Source organism: Corapipo altera, unplaced genomic scaffold (genome assembly GCF_003945725.1).
Source record: "Corapipo altera isolate COAL_440 unplaced genomic scaffold, ASM394572v1 49, whole genome shotgun sequence".
Taxonomy (NCBI): Eukaryota; Metazoa; Chordata; class Aves; order Passeriformes; family Pipridae; genus Corapipo; species Corapipo altera.
Window position 1 is genome coordinate 9,745,247 of NW_020884879.1, and position 22,091 is coordinate 9,767,337.

Here is a 22,091-nt window from a genome sequence, read left to right on the forward strand (position 1 = left end):
TGTTAATGAAGTGGCCTTACATGAAATTAATAACTGTCTGTTGAACATGTTATCTAGCGTATGTGTTAGAAAGTGGGACTTTGGTGCAGCTGCCTCTGAAGTGTTGATTTATCCAAATTATTTTCATGCTAGCCTGAGTTTATCTCAAAGAGATTGCAGGATACTTTATGTACAACATGGATGCAGTGACATTATTTTGCTTATTGCAGTATATAAAAGAGAAGTGGGGTTATTACATGTATTCTTTCCACCCTTTTATGGAAGTATCTTTCCACTGAACAGTTTTTTGTTCAGACAAGGAAATACTTCACTTTTCACTTAGCTAAACATCTTAAGTACATGAAAATAGGTCATACTGACTCCACTCAAAATATCACAGGTATGCCAGAGACTGAAAAGTGTATTTGCATAGCTCATTTAGAAGTGGAATTAAAATTTAGTCCTTGTATCCTCTTTAGGAAGAACTTCTTGCTGATAAACCTGGATTTCAATTTATGCTGAGAGACAAATTGTAAAATATGAGTTTCGTTAATCTTCAATTTCAAAAAATAAGGCAAAGTTGTCTAATGCATGATTTAATGAAAATGTTCCCATTGCCTTTGGTAAGAAGATAATTTAGTCCTATGCTTGTACAAAAATAAATAGCAGCAATGTGCAAAGTGTATAGGTGTATGGATTAGCAGGTCAATCTAGTTTAACTGCTTGCAAACTTTTAGAATATGACTGTGACTGAAGCAAAGTGACTGTGTTTGAAAATGTGGCCCTTTTGAAAGTAGTGGACAGTTTTTTCAATAATATGTAGTGGTACTGATACTATAAAATATGATGTGTTTGTATTATTTCCTGTAACAGTGAAGAAAAATGCTACAAAGGTAATAGAATTGCCCCTATCATTGTAGCCACAATGGTATTATTAAGGTTATTAAGTACTGGCAGTCTGTCACATAAGCAAGGTCTGTATGAGGTCCATCCCCTTTAGAACTTATCACAGAACTTGATGCAAATCGGTTGATGCATCAGAAGGAGTTTCACTATCAACCAACAAATGAACTGTAGATGATTATTCAAATGTTTTAGAAAAACTTCTGCTACGAAGAGCATAAGGCTGGCATTTCTAGAAGATCTTTGTAATAGACCATCCCTAAGAAAATCAATATACCTGATGTTTGTGGTATTTCTTGACCTCAGTGAGATAGCTGTGTTTCCATGCCCTTGTTTGTTATCCCTGCAGCTTAGGTCTTATTTACATTCTATATGTGGCTGATGTAAGCCACATCAAAATTGAACCTGACTTTGAATTTCCGTCTATGTCCAAACTCTACTACATCAAGCTGAAGAATTTACAGGAAGACACTTTGCAAGCCAATTTTTAATATGTTTAATCAACAGATGTTTGAAACTCTGCAATGGTTTGACCATGTGCTTTGATCGAGGGCTTGATGTCTGATGATTTTGACAATGCTCTGTTGCAGAGAACAGCAAAGATTAGTCTCAAGCTGCTACTTGTGCTGCAACACTGCTGGTCAGTGCTCACCAGCAGCAGGGTGCCATGAGAAGCAGGACACTGGCCTGTCTGAGGGACTACTGTGCTAACTCAGGTGCACAGTGGCTAGGACTCTTAACAGGTTTGTTCAGGGCAGTGTAGGACTGTCCCAAAATATATCAGCTGTCTATCTCTGTGTACCGTTGTCATTTAGGAGGTTTGAGTCCCTGCAATATCCACTCACAGTGCAGTAGAGAAGAGTCTTTATTATATTCGCCACATTCTTCAGTAGATTTACAACATATTTGCTGAGAAGGTCCTTGCTATTCCTCTCTTATTCTGTCTGCACAAATTCTACTAGTCACAACAGAAATTGCATGATTATATGAGAGACCAGGTGACTGTAAATGAGATCACATCATCCTTGAGCAAAAATACGAGCTTTACAAAGTTAGTCAATCAATCAAAGTTAGTCAATCAATCAAAGTTAGTTAATCAATTACAATTGATAATTTTTGATCTCTCAATTGAGTTATGGAAAAACAGCAACTAACCCAAAATGAACAGAAAATTTTAGAAAAAAATACAGAATTTTCAACTTGTGTCTTTTCTTGAGGATCTCAACATTTATGAAGAGAGCTTTGCAATGTCCCTGTAGGAGGCACGTGCATGTTTTTCTTGTTGTATAGTTGAGAAAGTGAATCAAAGAGGGCTTGTGAACTATGTAATGTTTCTCAGAAAGCCTAAAGAAGATTCAGGAGTAGAAACTAGTTGCTTGATTTTCGGAAAAATGCTTTAGTCCTGGGACCCATTCTTTCTTCCTTTGACTTTTATTACATTTTTATCAGAATGGCTATTTCCATATAAAATTGAATGTTACTTTTGCATCTGTGGTGCTGGAATACAGAGCAGCTAGACCAAGGTTTCTGTAAACAGGTTGTTTATGAGGGCAAAAAAGTCAACTTTGTTTTACAACTTTTTTCATAATGTTCTGGCTGTGAAAGGGAATTTCTAGATGTCAGGTTGCATTCAAGTCATGCAGAAATTCAAGGCAATTTAGTCAACACTAGAAATGAAGAAGCAACCTTAAGACAGAGTGTTTATGTTGTCAAAAGAATATCATTAGCTCTACTGTGTTATAAGAGTGTTTTCCTCTGCATTTCACTGTAAAAGCAAAATTTGACATACATTTGACAGGATTCCAATTGACAAAAACTAACATGTTAGCAAGTCAATACCACTGAGAGACCAATGTGATATCTGATCTGACAGCAAGATAAATTGTTCCAAAAATGAAACTGGTACTGAAACTAAATTTGTAATTGTATTATACATCTTCCAGAACATCATATACAGTTGATTTGCCCTCTGCCATTGACATTCTTGTCTTAATTTCCATGCAAGAATAAACACAATTTTTCCCCCCCAAGAACACCCATAAACAATTAGTCAGAAACAGAATATTAAGCAAAAATATTAAGTGTATTACTAAGCATGTTATCAGCTTGGTAGTGTTCTGTGTTTTTAATTATTTTTGAGATTTTTCAAAAACCTAATGGTCTGGACAGAGCTTTTTTGTTCCCTTTTTATTTTGTTTGATTTTTTTTTGGTAGGGTTTTTTTTTTTTGTCAGGTCTCCTGCATGTGCTCATTTTTGTGATCTCTTTTCTTCAGTGGTCTACCAAACGTCCGCTGCTATGTGGCTGACAGGACAAGGGAGGTGATTCTACCCCTCTGTTCTGCTCTGGTGAGACCCCACCTGGAGTACTGTATCCAGCTCTGGGATCCCTAGCACAAGAAGGAAATAGGTCTACTGGAGAGCAGCAGGAGGAGGAGGACCACAAAAATGGTCATCTGGCTATAGCACCTGTCCTATGAAGAAAGTCTGAGAGAGTTGGGGCTGTTCAGCCTGAAGAAGAGAAGGCTCTGGGGAGACTTTATTTCAGTATTTCAGTACTTAAAAGGGGTTTATTTCCAGTCTTTTAAAAGGGACTGGAAATTAGCAAATGTAACACCCATCTGCAAGAAGGGTCAGAAGGATGATCTTGGGAACTACAAGCCTGTCAGCATGACCTTGGTGCCAGAGAAGGTCATGGAGCAGATCACCCTGAGTGCCATTGCATGACATATGGAGGACAATCACGGGATCAGGCCCAATCAACGTGAGTTGATTGAAAGGCAAGTCCTGCTTGACCAACCTGACTCCCTTAGTGTGAGGGAAAGGCTATGGATGTTGTCTGTCTTGACCAGTTTCATGAAAGAAGGTTGTAGTGAGATGGGGGTCAGTCTCAAGTGAAAGGACAAGAGGAAAAGGCCATAAATTGCAATAGGGGAGGTTCAGATTATATATTAGAAAAAATTTTTTTCACTGGCAGAGTGGTTAGACATTAGAATAATTTATCCAGAAGCATCATGGAGTCACTGTCTCTGGAAGTGTTCTAGAGGTGTCTGGATGTGGCACTTGGGGATATGGTTTAGGGGTGATTATGGTGGTGCTAGATGATCTTGAAGGTCTCTTCCAATCTTGATGATTTTATGATTTTGTGATTATAAGAAAGATGGGGATAGACTTTTGGCAGGGCCTGTTGTGATAGGGTGACAGCTAATGGCTTTTAACTAAAAGAGAGTAGTTTTAGACTACATATAAGGAAGAAGCTTTTACAATGAGCGTGGGGAAACACTGGAACGGGTTGCCCAGAGAGGTGGTGGATGCCTCATCCCTGGAATCATTGATGATCAGTTTGGATGGGCTTCTGAGAAATCTGGTCTAGTGGAAGATGTCCCTGGTCATTGCAGGGTAATTCACCTGGAAATATACCTACCATCTTAGACTTTCTTCCAAAAAAAAAAAAATTCACTTTAGCATAATATGATAAATAAATATCATTAAGAAAATGATAGCTTCACTTTTGAGCCATCTCATATGATGTGTACTATAGATATGTACAATTTGCTTTATCAGTGGCTTCAGTTTGCTTCATAGACAAAAGACTAATTAGGTGCTTCAGAAGTTGAAAGAAGTTGACAGAGTTTCCTGGTCCTGACCAAGAATGAATGGCAATGAATACTGTACAAAAAATGGCTGTGATGCTTCTCTTTCAACAGGGTTATGCCAGAATTTAATCATGGTGATGAGGTCACAAGGTTTCAATGTTTTATTTACTAAATTGCCCTTTAACACTTCTGCACCACAAATAGCAGTCAGTGCCTAGATTTCAGGAGAGCATCACACTTTATTCAGTTTGCAATAAAGGGTGAGATAAAGGGTGAGAGTTCAAATATATTTTTCTATTTATTTGCAAGGCAACCTTAGCAGTCCCTCGCCCACTGCAGTGGTCTCTGTTTTGTAGCTGGGTGACAGGGTTATTATGGTAACTTAGCCTATGTGCTGACTACATTTTTGGCTAGTTTCAGAGTGCTTTTTATCTGTTGCTGTAATTCTGCTGTGAATATTAGCGACATATTTTTGACATACATGGTTTTATTGCATTAATGCTATAGTTATACCTTCAGTTAGCACATCTTACTTTAACATACTGTTTTAATATAGCAAAACCTACTACTATAGTCATAAGTGTGACTCTGTGCAGACTTTATACTACTAACATAGGTGTCATGATCTCACCCTATGAGACTGAATTGTGCCAGGCTCACTGCAAGGATTCAAGGAAATGGTGTTCAATTAGGGCTGCAAGACTCTCTTCTGTGATGGTAGTTGTGACTAAGAAATGTCAGTGTTACACTAACCTGTGTCATTGCCTCGGAAAATGTTTTGACAAAAGAGTGAAAGTGATATGTCTGTAGTGTCTCTGACATTTCCTGGCTCCACAGAGACAAGGAGCATTACCTTGTTCTCTTCCTTTGTAAAGAATATTGAAGGGGAAACTCTCACTCTGGGGCAGACATCAATATTACCAGCCAGAACAGACACAACAGACCTTCAAACACAGACCTTAGTTAATCTTTTTTGTTGATTTGGACTACTGGGACAATGTTGGTGTTAACTGTTTGTCAAGTTTTTTTTGTTTGTTTGTTTTTTGTTTTGATGAGAGAAAGTACAAAATTGGTAAAATGGTAAAAGAAACAACTATTTTTTCTGGTTTTTTTTCTCACTGATTTTTTTCCCAAATACCATGATCTTTCAAACACAGTACTGAAAATTAAAGTTGTTAACCCTGCTTTTGTGCTTAGGTTCTTGCCATCAACATTGCTCAAAAAACTTCTGCAACACAAAACTTAGTTGCTCTTATTTCAAGGCTGCAGTATTCAATGTGACATAGTCACGTTTTATTGTTTAAATTTGCTGCAGTGTGGCACCAGCACTTACAGAAACAATTAACCCTGACACTAGTGCACATGAAAATAGAAGTCAAAGAAAAACCTAGCAGACTGATAAGTGGTAGGAATAGTTAATAGCACTCTGCTGATGATAACTGTATGGATTCCAAACGTATTATTTCAGACAGCAATGACTGAACTTATTTCTGCTTGTTAAAGTATTTGTCTAGAAATAGAAATTTACGTTATAACACTAGAAACTGGATTCTGTGAAGAGGTCTAAAAACAGACTGGAATGTCTGAGCCCTTTAGTCACTTTAAATAATATGGTACTGAAGTCAATAAAATTACACTTGCAGACTACTCCATAGGCTTCTGCTCGACTGCTCTGGGATTCATTGTATATTAAGGCTTCATTTTCTAAAAAACCCATTACTCTAGTCCACATTAGCCGCACATTTAGCTTGCATGCTTGGTATAAGGATGGCTAAAAGACAACACCGTAATTTGTTATTAAAATCTTCATTTTTTTTAATTCATTACAGATTAATCTTGGAGATCTTGGGCAGCTATATAAAATCCGCATTGGCCATGACAACACTGGAAATGATCCCAGTTGGCACCTGAAGGAAGTCAAACTTGAAAGAGTAGTCCCTCGTTCTGATGAAGAGATTTGTCTCCCCATAGAGTGCTGGCTTGCAGAAGACAAGGATGAAGGTGATACGTGGAGAGAAGTGGCAATAAGAAACCCTGCAAAGGAGCTTTTGCCCTGTACGTGCTCAGTATTTTAGATCATAGCCATATCCTGTGAGTTTATGACAGCTTTTCATGTTTCTACCAGGGCAGACTGCCCAAAAGCCAGCGTGACCATGAAGTAATCCCTTTCAGTTACTTTCTATCTCCACAGAAGTAGGAAGCGATCACTTAACCTCAATTCTTTCCTTCCCAAAATCAGAATAATATCTGTGGCCAGTGCATGTAACCCCTATACAATTTTTGATCTCTCAGAGTGCCTGTACATCATTGGCAAATTCTGCTCTTTAAAGAATGGAATCGGGCAGAAAATCAAGGTATATCAAGGTACATAGTGTTACGTGACATCCAGTTCCTTTTGTCAAGTTTGATATCGTCGTTTCTTGTACTGCATAAAATATTCTTTACTAGAAATCCATTATCTGAATCATCACACGTGTTTTTCAAATCAGGCTCGGGTCACAGCCATTCACACAGGAATTGTTAGCTGCAGGGTGACACTTTGGTACTTCAAAGTTTACGATAGCTTTGACACACTTTGTTCTCTTCAAGTGAAGTAGGAAATAGCCCATCATATAAGATTATTGTTTAAAAAGTCCTGGGCCTTTATGAAGGAATAGGGATTTGGTATAATCACTTAGCATGATTTCTTTTTTTTTTAAATAAAATTCTCTTTATGTGTAGAATGACAACAATGCAGCTGATGGCCAATAATGTTTGACATTACGTAGATAAGTGCTACCATACAGTGAATTGCATTCAAACTGATGCAGTGAATTTTGCAAGGAATCAGTGTTTGAACATAAAAAAATATCATCATGCACTTAGCGACAAGTCATTTCAGAAGAAAATATCAAAGAAGTGAAAATGTTCAAGTCGAAAGAATATAATTCTCTGAAAAAAAACATTAAGACTGTGATGTGCGAGTGTATTATTAGAATGGCCAGAAGATGCTGAGGAACATGTATGAGCTAGTTCACATTTTCCCTATGGTCTTTTTTTTATTTTCTTCACTTTTTAAAAATTATTATGCAGAATATTTACTGACTTTAAAAAAAGATTTGAAAAAATAGGACTGACCTGTATGAATCAGGCCCTATGACCATTAAAATGTATCACAGTACCATAATAGACTCATAGTGGCATATATGTGGTATACTGGGGCAATAGGAAAATAGTGCAGAAACCAATTAAGTTGTACAAACAATCAATTCAACATCAATAATTCAAATCTGTATTATGTAGTCTGAGATACCCATTCATAGAGAAGTACTAATATTCTGGTAGGTGCACTCCAATTAAGTATTTCTGTGTGAAAAATCAAGTCAGTTCTATCAATGGCTGGGAATATATTTAAAACAGCACCTTCATTTACTCTTTAATTATTATATTACTGTATATTTCCTTATGCTTGCAGGAACATTGTCTTAATTAAAATATATGTCTCAAGTATGTAAGAAAAGATACATTAAAAAAATTTGGAAATTTCCTGAAAATTCAAATTTACTAATTAATTATTGATTTTGGGCATATTTAAATTGAACATCAATATAAACTCAGAAAGGAATCCAAAGGATTTCCTACTTATTTTCTCAAGAACAAGCAAATGAAACACTATCCATTTGCATTTTTCATTTAAACCTAATTGCTTACAAGTACTGTACAAATCACATCAAGTCACTTTCTCCAGCAGAAGAAACAATGTGGTGGCAATTACTCAGTGATGATCTGATATTATTTGGTAATTTGTATCCTGTACTTCCAATTCAATCTGTTATCTTCTGGTCGTATTAGATTTGCTTAACTATAAAAGTGATGTCCTAGAAAATTTAAACAAAAAGAACAAATGTAAACTAAGGACAAAAGGCACTTTTTGCACTTTTTTTAAACTGCTGTTCTTTAACACTTATCCTATTGTTCAGCTTCCCTCTTAGAAGAAAGGGTAATTTTTATCTTATTCTTTTTCTCCCTTTCCCCAGCAAAAATCTACTATGCAACCAATATGGACCCAAAGCCTTGGAGTTGATTTTTGATTCCTTGGCTTTCTGTTTTTCTAGCATTTCTTCTTAAGATCTGAATTTATTTCCTGAATCTTTTAGTTTTTCTTCACCTTCCTCTTTGAATTTTTTCTTTTCCATCCAAATTTCTCACCATGGTAACCCCTCTTAGTTTTTCTGACCGTCCCTCAGCCACTTAAAAAAATTAATACTAATCTGGTCTCCTACTCCCAGTGATGATTTCACTTCTTTCTCAATCTCTCCATCACACCAGTCTCAGCTTCCTTTACTAACTTAGGTTTCTTAACCCTCCAATATATGTCTGCATTTGTGCTCCCCTCTTTTATTATTTTTTTTTCACATTGCCAAGGCTTATAGGTCTGTGGCTCCTTTTCCTCTTCCTATTACTTCCTCTCTTTCGCTTTTCCAGCCCTGGAGATTTAAAAAGCTTCACCTGATCTATCTTTGAAGTTGTCCCTGAATTAAGCATGCTGTTGAACTAGATGATCCCTGGAGGTCTGCTCCAACCTGGTTTTCTCATGTGATTTTTCTATACAGTCTCATTTTGTTTTGTTTTGTTTTTTCTGATAGTCTTAGATATTTTCAGTTTACCAAACTTTACAATTTTGTTTACTTGTTGCTGTTTTGATAGGGTTTCATTGCCTAGTTACATTGTGATGAACAAAATAAAAGAAAAATTGTTCAACTATTTTCTAAGTGATAGGTATTGGAAACTAGTAATCATGCCCTGAGTTGGTTAAATCTTAAGTATCACTCAATGAAAATGAGAGAGAAACCTTATTTCGAGTGCTTTTGACTTAGCCTTATAACACAGGAGTATTACGAGAATCAGACCAGATATGACAGCCCAGCGTAGGTGAAGGTGCCAGAGCTGCATGGCCCCAGGTCCAACCAGCAGCAAGGCTCAGCATGTGCTTCTGGTCAGCACACAGAGAGAGAGCACATGTATTCACCACGTATAATGGCCAGCTGCACAGATGGTTGCACAAACACTGCACCAGCAGCCTCATCCCACTCCCTTCTCTAGCTCACCAGGATGGGTACCCACTAGTGGGACTATATATGTATGTAGATGTGTACACAGTAGATAATTCCAACAGTTGGGTTCACACACTCTCTCTGCTCAGCAGTTGCCCCTGAATCCCAGTCTCCTCAGTTGCTGGCATCTGGACATATGAGGCCCTGAAGCTGCAGCCCTGCTGCAGCTGCTGGTACAGATCCTCTCCCATATGCACACATGCATGCACACAGAGAACTGTCTGCCCCTTTGAGACACACATGCACCCTAGCAGGTCTCACCCCTAGAGATACCTGCACCTCACAGTGTGTCTGACAGCTGACTGAGACTCCCATGGTCCCTCTAGCATTCAGCTGCTCATGTGGCCCGGCACTTAGAGAGATGGGCTTTTAACCACTGGTCCCATTTCACTCGCTGACAATTTTACTTCCTTCAGGATCTCCAGCTGTTGTCATCCATGACCCCAGCTGGGTCTCAGTCCAGTCACTGGCACTTAGATCCCCTACCCACATGTGCGCACAGATCCGATCCCTCTGTTTTCTAACACCTGTTCCTCCCCAAGTGAGAAGGAGATCCATGTCTTTCCCCATCTTTAGTTCCTCCCCTGAACATCTCATAAATCCTGTGCAATTACAAAATTCTCTTCCCCTCGGCCCTATATTGTGTTGGACACCCTTGGGCAGCAAACCCCAAAAGCATGGCAGATACTGCAAATTGACTCACTGTGCTGGGTTTCATGCCCAGACACTGGGACTGAGACTCTCCCGGGACACGGCTGAAGGGGCTGGAAGAGAGTGTCCCTTTCTCTAAGTTGGGTTTCCATCTGTCCTGGTGCCCCTGTGATTGTAGAGATGGCTCCACATCAGACTAGGGGCTGACGGCTCCTGTGATAGGCCTGGGAGAAGCCAGAGCAGGGTGTTAGCTGGACTGCCCCCTGCCAATATCTGCCTGTGTTCTTTTGTAAATGTCCAGAACATTTTCACACATTCTAACATGGATTGTCTTCAGATATGGCTGAAGTTTTGAACTGAAGGGGTACGTGATACAAGAAGTGTTGAATTTTCTTACTGTTGTGTTTATATGAACATAAACTTCAAATGAGAATATAAATGGGTAAATGTATTCTGTTTTTCTTCACATAATTGAAGGAATAATTGTACTGATACGAGATAAAAGACAGACATAGAGACTGAATTAGGAAAAATTCCAGCCCAAAATATTTAGAATTCTTTTTCACTTGGAGAAATGTGCAGATAAATATAGAAAGTTCAGATGCACCTACTGACTGAAATAATGCAAAAGACGACCAAAGCAAATAGTAATGACACAAATGTTAGCTCTACAGAATTTGTATCCCTGTTTTATCACTCAGGAGGCACCAACTACACAGGTAAATACTCAAGCTTCTCTTTCCTATTGTAAAATCCATTAGTGTGTTTTTCAAAGCTGATAATTTTCTTACATGTTATGAAGAATATATATATTTTTAGACTACTGCTCCAAAGAGTAATAGTGGACAATAGACACCATTTAGTGGAGATTACAGTGAGAACTGTAATTTTAATTTAAATGTCTACACCTGATATTGGTTTTATATTTGGGTCTTCTCAAATAATATATGCACCACTTCTGAGGAAGATAGTCCCTCTTAACCACAATCAGCCGTTAAGACTTTGTTGTCTTTTAGCCTTAGCACTCACCAACCTTTACCCTTCTGTCATGGCAAAATGCCAAACACTATTTGTGAAACCTGGGTAGTAAATAGTTTGACAGATTGAGCCAAAATGACCATTTAATTCAAGTGGGCATGTCATATGGAAAAAAGGCCGAACCTGGAGCTGTTCTGTTATCTTGGAATGCCATCATTAAGGGAGGACTGAATAGAAAGAGTTTGACAATTTTAGTGTTGTATATCATTTAATATCCCTCTAGCTTTTGTGCACTTTGACCAATTTTTCTGTTTACACTAGCAGCCTGGTGGGAGTGAATTTGCTTAGTGAAGCGCTTAGTGCTAAAAAACCCAGTTAGTTAAGTGTCCATTGTCCTCTTTATATGAGTTTAGAGGAAAGCTCCCACAGACTGACTGCCAATTCTTGGCAAGGTTGTCATCTTTGTGTTCCTAGAATGTATAATCTGGTTTAGTTTCATCCAAAAACAATCTGATTTTTTGCTCTAAAACCACTCCATACTGCACACCAGAAAGAAGAAAAGAAGGGATTCAGTTCCTCGATTCAAACTAAGGTGTGGTTGCAGGCACACCCACGTCACTAGGCACAGATAGTTGTAACATGGAGGATGCTTATCTAATATACTTTGAGTAATAAATGATAAATATATTTATCTTGAATTCATCTGCTCTTAGCCAGAATTCTAAAATAATGACTTCTCTTTTAGTAGAATTACTTTGAAAAGAGCTGAAAAAGGGACAGGAGTTTATACTAAGTCATCAGAAAAAGACCAGTATTTCTGCAATGAAAACTTTCATTTTCACATTCTCAAAAACAAATTGTTCTTTATTATGTTTGTTTTCTTCTTCCAAAACATATCAAAATATTAAGTCAGTCTTTAATGCAAAGCAACCCGTGATGTTTGCTTACAGTTTATATTTTTCAAAAGAAAATGTCATAAGTCATTGAATTCTGTACATTACTTCTTCAGAAGGAATTGATAGTTATATACTGTGCCTGTAAACTGGGACCAAACTCTTTCTTACCATCAGTGAATGACCAGGAATATATCACCTTTTTATATTGGAAACCCTGATTCAGGTGCCCAGAATAAGAAGTCTGGAAAAAAAGGTTCTCTAACTCTCATTATGTTGCCTTTAATATGCCCTTAGATTACTTTTCTTCATAACCAAGGAAACTTCCTTTCTCTCTCCTCTTTGTCCAAGGTAGTTCATGTTCTTACGTTATCAGTAGATACCAGAATCTGGAGTTGGGATTTAAAAAACACCTGAAAACTCATGATAGTATCTCAAGAGATAGCAGCAGTAGCATTTTTATAGACTGAGCAAGTAGAAATTTGGTACTTCTACACTTGACTGCTCAGTGACTCCTATTGTATTTTTAATATATTTTATTCTGTTATTTTTAACACAGTTATCATATTGCTTTAATGTCTGCCTTTTAGAAGCTCCCCACTTCTGCCTGAAAAAAATTTATTTCCCTTTTTTCAGCTTTCGTCCATGCATTCATGTGGTAGAGTTTTCTGTTTGATTATAGTGCTTATCTAAAGTTACCCTGTTGGCAATTTGAAGATTTCAGTCACTTATTTTCTGAAAGGTCATTTTCTTTTTTACTGAGTGCTAACTGAGATTTTCCCCTACTATTCTGTATTAATTAATCCTCTTATATCCTTTATCAAAGTTACTGTGTTTTCCAAGATGTTTCTTCTGTTACTTTGATGTGCTCCAGATTGGACAGATGTGTAGATGTGATGTGAGTATAACGGGTCCCTCATAATGCTGAAACACTGTTTCCTGACTTTTGTTGAGTGCTTGGTTTTATGATATAATTTTCAACTTTCTCTTTCCTTTTTTGTTTTTTGTCTATGGGCCTACCTCTCTTTTTTGTCACCCCAGTTTTCGGTTGGTGTAGTTTCACTGACTCAGCATATAGTAAAATGAAATTACTACTACAGAATAGGGGATGGGCCATAGAGTTCTAATTCTCAGAGTTTTTGGATGGGTTTTTCTTCCTGCAGTGAAGTAGGTCTCCATTTCAGATGTACCTGCAGCAGGGGGCTTGGAGTAGGTCAGTTACTCAAAAGAAATTAAACCAGAGTCACAGAGTCTGAACACATTTTCTAGGATCTTTTAATTTTACTCTCTACACAAAAAACTGTGTTTTGTGAGCAATATACAGAAAGGTACAAACAGAAAAAATTCACATATAGTGAGGCTTTCTGTCTCAGCAGTACATTCTGTAGGTAGGTTTGTTATCCAGATTTGGTTGTATTGTCCCCTGTGCTCATCAAACGATTGATGTACCTTGTCTTATCTGTTACAGAATGGCACCATCTTTCTTGTTCTTATGTTTAAGCAATCTGTAGCTCAGGAACCATTAACCCCAGGACCTTTTGTAGCTGTTCTGCAATCTAGAGGAACTGCTTGACAAATTTGAAAAAATTTCATCCTCTCAGTCTGGTCTGTGCCTAGGTTTTCATTTGTACAGAAAAGGCTTAACCTCCACAGCCTATGTAATGAATGTTTATATGAATGTACAAGCATTTCACCCTAGTGGTACGTAGGCATGTGCAGTGTGTTTTGGAGACTATATTCCTTGCTTAAATTTCTGTGAGATTCCTGTGAAACGCTTTGCAGCATATGCTCCAGTTAAGGGATATAAACATTCCTTTTATTATTCTAATATAGTAGCATGTATTATTGATTTGTAGAAAAATTTAAAGTGCAAACTGGTCTTTTTTGTTAAGAAGCTTCATATATAAACAATGTAGATTGTGTAGACTAAATAAATGTCAGACTTAAGGTTTTACAGATGGTGAGAGATGTATAGACACAAGGAGCTATGAAAAATATTTTCCAGTTTTTTAAAATTCAGCATGTGCATATTTTATACTTCAGACTGATTTATTTAGGCTTGTAGAAATGGAAAGCTGTATTTGATTAGATCATTATCATCTCTCTAGTTACCACAGAGATGCACAGTGCTATAAAATGAACTGTAATTTATTTATCTGTTAATATCTTCATGTTGTGTTATAATTACCTCTTGTTCTGTTCTTGTGTATCTTCCCTCCAGAAATGAAAGAATTTGTTGGTATTTTGGTTTTGTAAACATTTATTTTTAAAGGGCTTCTTAAAAATTTTATTTTTGATCATGACAAAGATTTTGTAGGTCTAAGTAATACAAATACCATAAACATAAACAGTCATAACATAAACAGTCTATACTCTTTCCTTTGCTCCTACAGATGTTTTGCATTTTCAAAACTAAGAATGTGAGTGTGTAAAAGTGTGGAGGTGACTTCATATGAATATGGCCCTGCTTTTACTATCTGCAGAATCTTGCTCCATGGGTAGTACAGCCCTGTTATTAAAAGGGCTGTTTGCAGATTAATATAATTGTTAGCATTTTTTTTTTTTTGGAAATGTGACCTCTCCCCTTCCAAACTCCCAAAGATTTTGCCCCTTCATGATCAGTGTGGTTCTTTGCTTCGTTGCACATTTCCTGTCGTAGTTTGCTGCCACCCCTTACACTCTGCCCTTTGGCCAGTAATGATTATACTAGGAGTTACGATACAAAATGCAATTTGGATATATAGCTCAGTTATGCTACTTATCAGGTCGATTTATGTTTGTTAATTGCCATTCATATATACTATTTGTTTTATCATGATTTTTTAATGTTGAAAACCTTGAAACTAATTTTTATTATGTTCTCTCAAATTTTTTAATTGACGTGTGTGTGTGTTATTGGGTTCAACTGTATGTCATGGTTGGTGTTGGTAGACTAAGGTATGGATGTGAGAGCTGCAATGAGTGCTTGAAGCTACAGAAAGCAACAAAACCGATCCAGGAACACCACTGATATTTTGGGTCACAGTTGCAACAGTGATAAAGAATTTAAGACACTGTGTTTGCCACTTCAGGATGATTTAATACAGATTACAAGAAATACCTTAATTTGCTTAAGTATACAGTCTATCCATCAAAATCTATCTTTTAATAGATGTGGGGGTATTTTTTTTCCCTAAAGTATTTGCAGTATTATTTTACTACTCTTTTAGCTTCTCCACTGGGAATCAGAAATAGCTGTTCTTGAGTAATGGTGGATGATGTGATGTCTGAGTTTTATAAGCTGTCTTGGGATCCAGTGAATAAGAAATTTATGGCAATTCTACTAGCTATTTGGTGGTTTAAGAGTAATAGTATTTTAATTAGTTTTTGAATAATATTGTCCAGTTTCAAGCATTTTGTTTTAATATCTGTTTTCATCTTAGTTCCTCCTTAAATGTAGTGTTTAATTGTGTTTGTTAGGGCTTCAATTACCTTTCTTCACTCCCAAGAACTATTAAAATTATACACTAATGAAACAGTAATCTCCTCTGTGATCTACTACATAGCAGCAGAAATGGCCAGCTGTGATTAGAATAGAAACACTGCATGGAAAAATTACCATTAAGATGCAAACAGGATTGAGTTTTTTTTCAAAGTCACAATAAGAAAAACTGTGATAAAATATAATAGTATATGATCAGTACAAATAATTTTTTAAAATAAATTTTCATATCTGGATAATTATAAAGATAATATTAGTGTGGTAGAAAACATGTTAATACAGTAATTCTGAATCCTACTCCAGAATTCTTTGAAGACACATATATTTTTTGTGTGTAACACTAGACTAAGATTAGAAGGAGAGGCGTTAAAAAGTTGTAAATATATTTTAGCTGAGAGCTGGTTTTGAAAGTGTTATCATTCGCTAGTGGCAAATGTTGAAATCTTCAAAAGCAAGATGACTGTTCATTTTTCATAGGTGAGGGAGCCTGTTCATCTGCTTGCCAACCTTTGTATACGAGGTGAAAATCTAAAATCGCTAGGATTTGTGATTGTTATTCTTCTTTTAAGAGATGAAATGAAGGTTAACAACCCAGATAATTGTTTTGCACAAATCTGGAAGTTGAAAATGCCTTGGTACCAGTGAAAATTAGCTATTGTTTGAGATGACAACTAGGCACAGTTAGGTGGTCTCCAGATAACTTGGAAAGAAAGACTTTGTGAATTAGGTCCTGAAATCACGAATAATCAATGACGAGTGAGAGAAGGAAATGGAGTACAAGGGAACACTTACTTGATGAGTTGCTTTGCCAAGCAATGCATAGCATTGCTCAGCATCCTGTGGTTTCTGAAGCTTGGTGTTTTCATATTTTTGTGAAGAGAATGAAAGGATTTGAAGCTAAAAGTGAAAAATTCATAGATAGCCGTTGCTACTTGTAAACTTGAAAATCTGTGCATCTTCAGGCTAAATTTTGATGAGAAAACTTTAGAATCATGAAAACTACAAGGATAATCTCAAATTTTTTCTTCTTCTAGTGTTGGTGTATGAGGTCCGTGTATACACAGGTGCTGAACTTGGTGCTGAAACAGATTCCAACGTTTATATCAACCTCATTGGGACAAGAGGAGATGCTGGCAAAAGGAAGCTCCACAGATCTAAGAATAATAATGTAAAATTTCAACGTGGAGAGGTGAAGTAAAAACAATGCTACTTCTGGTCAATAAGAGTAAATTATGGCTAGCAAACAAGTGTAAATATATTTTATTTTTAAGATTTATTCAAGCATTTACCATTTTCTTTATTCAAAATTACTTACATAATTATATCATATGGATGACTTTTGTCTGCTCAGTCAACCATTTACAGAAAGCATTAAATAGTAGAATTTGAGTATTCTTGGTTATTTGTATTGCTTGTATGGATAAAATGGTAACAATAATTTTTATTCTCCTGAACAGATCACCATGAATTTTAGAATCAAGTTCTAAATCCATATCCCAGGTTTTCTAGTCTTGCTGAGGCAGATAGCACTAGAAAATATGATATAGAGATGACTAAATAATTATTTGCACCTGATCATTGTGTCTTGCCAAAGGAATTGAGGTGTTATTCAATTCAGAAAGATTTAAAGGATGCTCACTGTCTGGCCAGGACCAGTATAAAACAACTATATTCATTTTGTAAAAGAAGAAAAAAAGAAAGAGAGAGGAGAAAAGAGCTATTCTACACCATTATAGTCAAAGCAATAGCTGTGTTCAAGACCTTTATCATTTTCCTTGTATGGTTCCACAGATGGATATTTTCTGGATAAAGGCTGTCTCACTGGGAGACTTGGAGAAAGTTCTGATTAGCCATGATGGAGCTGGTCCAGGTAGGATTTAACTTCCTAGAGACCAATCTGTTTTCAAGCCCTTTTTAAACCCAATGCACTTTGTTTATATTGCATCCTTCATATAAAATGTGACAGAAGGTCTTGCAGTGATAAAAAGTTTTCCTGCAGGCTGATCACCGTGATGGGACGATGAAAAACAATAGTAATGGACAGAAGAATGGACATGAGTTTAATCTCAAATGCTGCCATTCCACTCTTTGTTTTCAAGATTATTTATAAGAAAGCATTAATTATTTGCATATATAAAACTTTCAAAAGTGTGTCTCACACTGTAAGACAATCCTTCATTAGACAAAGAGTGAAAACTGGCCAGAATGGAATTAAAGATATTCAGCAGCTGCTTTTCTACCAGACAAAATTTGAGTAGCTCTAACATAATGTCCTTGCTGCTTTGGGCAACAGTAGATGATTTGATTATTTACTTAATCTGTGTGAGTCAATGTGGAGCTGTTCCAGTGAGTGACATTACATTTGGCTTGTAGGTTTTTCAGAAAAAAGAGAGAATTTGGTGATGAGATGAATTTTCAGTACAGGCCCTTGAAGTGTGCATGATGTAAATGAAGAGAAAACTATCATTTAAAAGCACTGAAGATGTAAATACTAAAAATATGTTTACAGATTCATATCTAGGAATAAGCTAAGTGAAGAGAAGGATTTTTAAAGCAGTTTGGGGCCACACTGATAACAGATTAGAAAATACCTTTTACCCTATTCTGTTCTGAAATGGCCTTAAGCAACACCCATCTTGCTGACTGTACTGCCTAAGGCTCTGAGTAGAACTGTGACTACTACAGAAATAGCCTTAATAGTGCAGCCTTAGGATGGGGTATTCTAGTTCTCTAGAATTTTCTGCCTTCAGCAAAATGCGCAATTGTATACATGAGAGTTTCACATCCTGGTAGCCCAAGACATAACACAGAAAACAGTGTGGTGGAACCCACCTTCCCTCTATTCCCCAGAACCCCGTACCATGCTCTTTTCCCTCACTTCTCTGTTAATAGGCAGTTCAGCCTTATCACAGGATAAGAATTGTAAATCTGTAACTCAATTCAGCTATCTTAAGCTGTTCTTTGACACCCGAGTTCAAATCTGTGGGTTTGGAGGACTGCCTAAACTGGACAATGGATTGAATTCTTCCTGTAACAAAATTTATGCCTTGGTAATTCAGGTGGTTGTTCATTGTATTTATCACAGACAGATCTCACAGACCTCTTTTGAACTGCATCCAAAACTAGCCCCTCATAAGCCTGGCCTGAGATTACTGGGGAGTTGAGAGCTGGAAAAAGATGGTGACTCAGGAGAGAGACCATCAAGAGACTCAATCACTTGAGGGTTGAGAGAGAGGAAAGAGAGTACCTTTAGAGAGGGGACTACCCCTTTTTCTAATCCTATCACTTGCTTGAGTGACAGGACAGGAAGGTCCTTAGTCTTGATATAGAGATTGTCTTGAAAGGATCCTGTAACATATGTTTTCTTCAGAGTTCCTAGACCTCAGGGTACAGATCTTCTCCCACAGACACTGTGAATGAGGAAAGTAAAGGAATTTTGTCCTAGAAGCAGGGTTTGGGCCTTGGTCTGGTGTGAGTCACTAGGTGATTTGTCTTACCTGCTGAAAGAAGCTCTTCTTCCATAGAAACCTTCCATATATACCTGTATATTTACACAGGCAGTACCTTTCATCTTTTTTGACCTTTTTCAAATTGACCTGTCTGATCGCTAGTTAATCTTGACCAGCCCAATAGGCTTTTTCCAATGAAAGAGTAGTGAGGTGTAAGAGGGTGACAGAAGCAGCTTGCAAAGTGTCCTAATGTGCCCTGGGCCTGAAATCCTAAAGGGAGATGCCATTTTGTTCCATGCATTGCCTGGGCATGCTCTTCCTGTGTGACAGAAACTGCTGCCTTCTAGGGACTTCCAGACTCAGAGGCAGCCAGAGACACAGAGCATGAGAATAAATAGGATGATTGTTTCTTCTGACGAAAACATCCCTCATGTTGTTTTTCTAAAATGTGCTGATAGGTAATGGTGTGAGTCGCGCAAAACCTCATAAGCAATATGACAAGTTGTGAGTTGTGCAGGCGCAGTGAGAACAGGATATTTGAGAAGGGTGTCGCAAGGAGAACTATACTGGTCACAAAGATGGCTACTGGAAGTGATCTGAAAGATCAGCATGGATGTGCCAGTGATTACTGCTGTTAGGCAGAGGATGAATTCAGTAGCCTGACAGAAGTGAGGCTGCACAGCTCCATGCCTGCTGGCTGCACTGGTAGCAAGGCTGAGTATGTGTTCCAAGTAGACATATACACACATACATTTATAAAACACATGTGTGTCTGCACATGGCCGGCCATGCAGGACAACACAAACAGGAACTCAACCCATACACAAATAGTAACAATGGCCTTTTCTGTTACCCTCTCCAGCTGATCAGAATAACAGTCCATGAAGGTCAAATATAAAAAATTTATACAGTATATATATATGGGCGTATAAGACCTCCAGTAACTGGCCTTAGGCACTCAGTCTATCTGGGTGCTGTCCCTGGATCCTTGGATCCTCAGTTTTGCCAGTTTCTGGCACCTAGACATACAAAGCCCCACCAAGGCTGCAGTCCTGCTCCATTTCCATGGCAGCATTAGTTTTAAAGATTTGTTAATTAATATAATATTTTTATATATGCAATAAGGTGTTCACTCACAGAGGACCAAAATTTCCAGCATTCACACAAATCTTGATTATTGGAATAAATGGATTTGTTCAAACATCCTTGTGTCTGATTACAAGGAATTGAAAGATATGGGCTGAGGTGTGAACAGTGTGAACAATTCAGAGATGTATGTATGTATTTATCTTGAAGAGAAAAAATCCCCCCCACTTAAAATTAAAACAGGTAGAGAAGAATTGCATCTCTTACAAGAGATACAAAATAATAAAGTTTCATTCTGTTGATATATCTTATCTATTTAGCTGAGATATGTTAATATGATCTGTGTTTTTGCTAAAAAAATATAATCTGGGCTTTTTTTCTTAAAATTTATTAAAAAGAAACAAAAAAGCATGATTTCACATGATAAACTTTTTGTCATTTCAACACAGGCAATGGATGGTTCCTGGATAAGATTGTCATCAAACATAAAGAAGGAGAGGAAGCTCAGGAGGTTGTATTTCCTTGTAATAGGTATGCCATTCATGGAGAAAAATAATTTGTTACCTGCCAGCAACGTAATCAAAAAATCGCAGAATGGATATGTGCACACAACGTAGGTGTATGAGCAATGTCCCAGAGTTTTTCAACATACGAGGGATGCAAAATTTTGCAGTCGAAGACAAGAAACAAATCTGCTATATTGACATAGGAGGGAGTCATAGCCTGAAGCAAAGAAGCCCCAAAACAAATGTTTCATAAGAGGAAAGGTGCATTGATCTTTTTGTTTAATCTAAATTATACAGAGACCATGTGAAATTACTTAAGCTTTTAGTTCTCAGCCTTTTAAGAAGTATTGTATATAAAGATCTGAAATTACACAGCTGCTATCATGCAAACATGGTGGGATGACTCACACAGTTGAAGTGTTGTAATGGATGGTTAAAAATCCTTCAGCAGGGATAGGCAAGAAAGGAGAGGTGATGGGGTAGCCTTGTATGCTAAGTGTTTTGATTGTCTAGAACTTGATGATGGTGATGATAAGGTAGAGTGTATATGGGCAAGAATCAGGGACATGGCCAAGGCAGGTGTCGTGGTAGAAGTCTGTTATAGACCACCCAACCAGGATGAAGAGGTAGATGACATACTATAAGCAGCTGGGAAAAGACTCACAATCACTGGCCCTTGTTCTCCTGAGGGGCTTGTGTCTGCTGCAAATACAACACAGCAGAGGGGAAGCAGTCTAGGAGATTCCTGGAGTTTATAGAAGTGAACCTTCTGACACAGCTGCTCAGGGAGCCAGCTAGGGAAGATGTCCACTGGATCTGCTGTTTGTGAACAGAGAGGGACTGGTGAGTGATGTGAAGGTTGGAGACTATTTTGGACACAGAAATTGTGAAATTATAAGAGGGTTTGATCCTCAGAGAGGTAAGGGAGAGCAGAACTACCACCTTGATATTCTGGAGAGCAGACTTGGGCCTGTTTAGGAGACTGGTTCACAGAATCCCCTGGGAGGCATACCAGGAAGACTGGACATTCTTCAGGAAGGAAATCTTGTTGTGATGTTATGCAGGGAGAAAATTAGAAGGGCCAAAACCTAACTAAAAATTAATCTTGCTGTACAAGGTAAAAAACCAAACCAAACCAAATAAAAAAGAAAAATAAACAAAAAACCCAAACAAAACGAACAAACAAAAAACCCCCCAAAACAACAAAACCAACACAAAAAAACCCCACACAGCAGAAACAAAAGGAAAGTTAAAGAGAATCTCCCTCCTTTATTGTATGTGAGGGTCAACAGTAACAAAGGATGAGGGAAAGGCTGAGGCACTTAATGCATTCTTTACCTTTAACAGTAATACCAGTTGTTCTCTTGGTATCCAGTCTCCTGTGCTAGAAGAAAGGTAGGGGGAACAGAATGAATCCCCCGCAATCCAATGGGAAATAGCAACCTGCTGCAGCACTTAGCCATGTACAAGGCTGAGAG

The 22,091-nt window shown here is 37.5% G+C and overlaps 1 protein-coding gene across 1 annotated transcript in view; it reads left to right on the forward strand.

Moving 5' to 3' along the window:
• Positions 1-22,091, forward strand: part of LOC113945070 (lipoxygenase homology domain-containing protein 1-like) — a 128,592-nt gene that overhangs the window by 41,658 nt on the left and 64,843 nt on the right. Inside the window, exons 20-23 of the mRNA XM_027638913.1 lie at positions 6,306-6,531; positions 16,607-16,761; positions 17,364-17,442; positions 20,557-20,638. Of these exons, the coding sequence (XP_027494714.1) occupies positions 6,306-6,531; positions 16,607-16,761; positions 17,364-17,442; positions 20,557-20,638 (542 nt within the window). The remainder of the gene's footprint in view (positions 1-6,305; positions 6,532-16,606; positions 16,762-17,363; positions 17,443-20,556; positions 20,639-22,091) is intronic.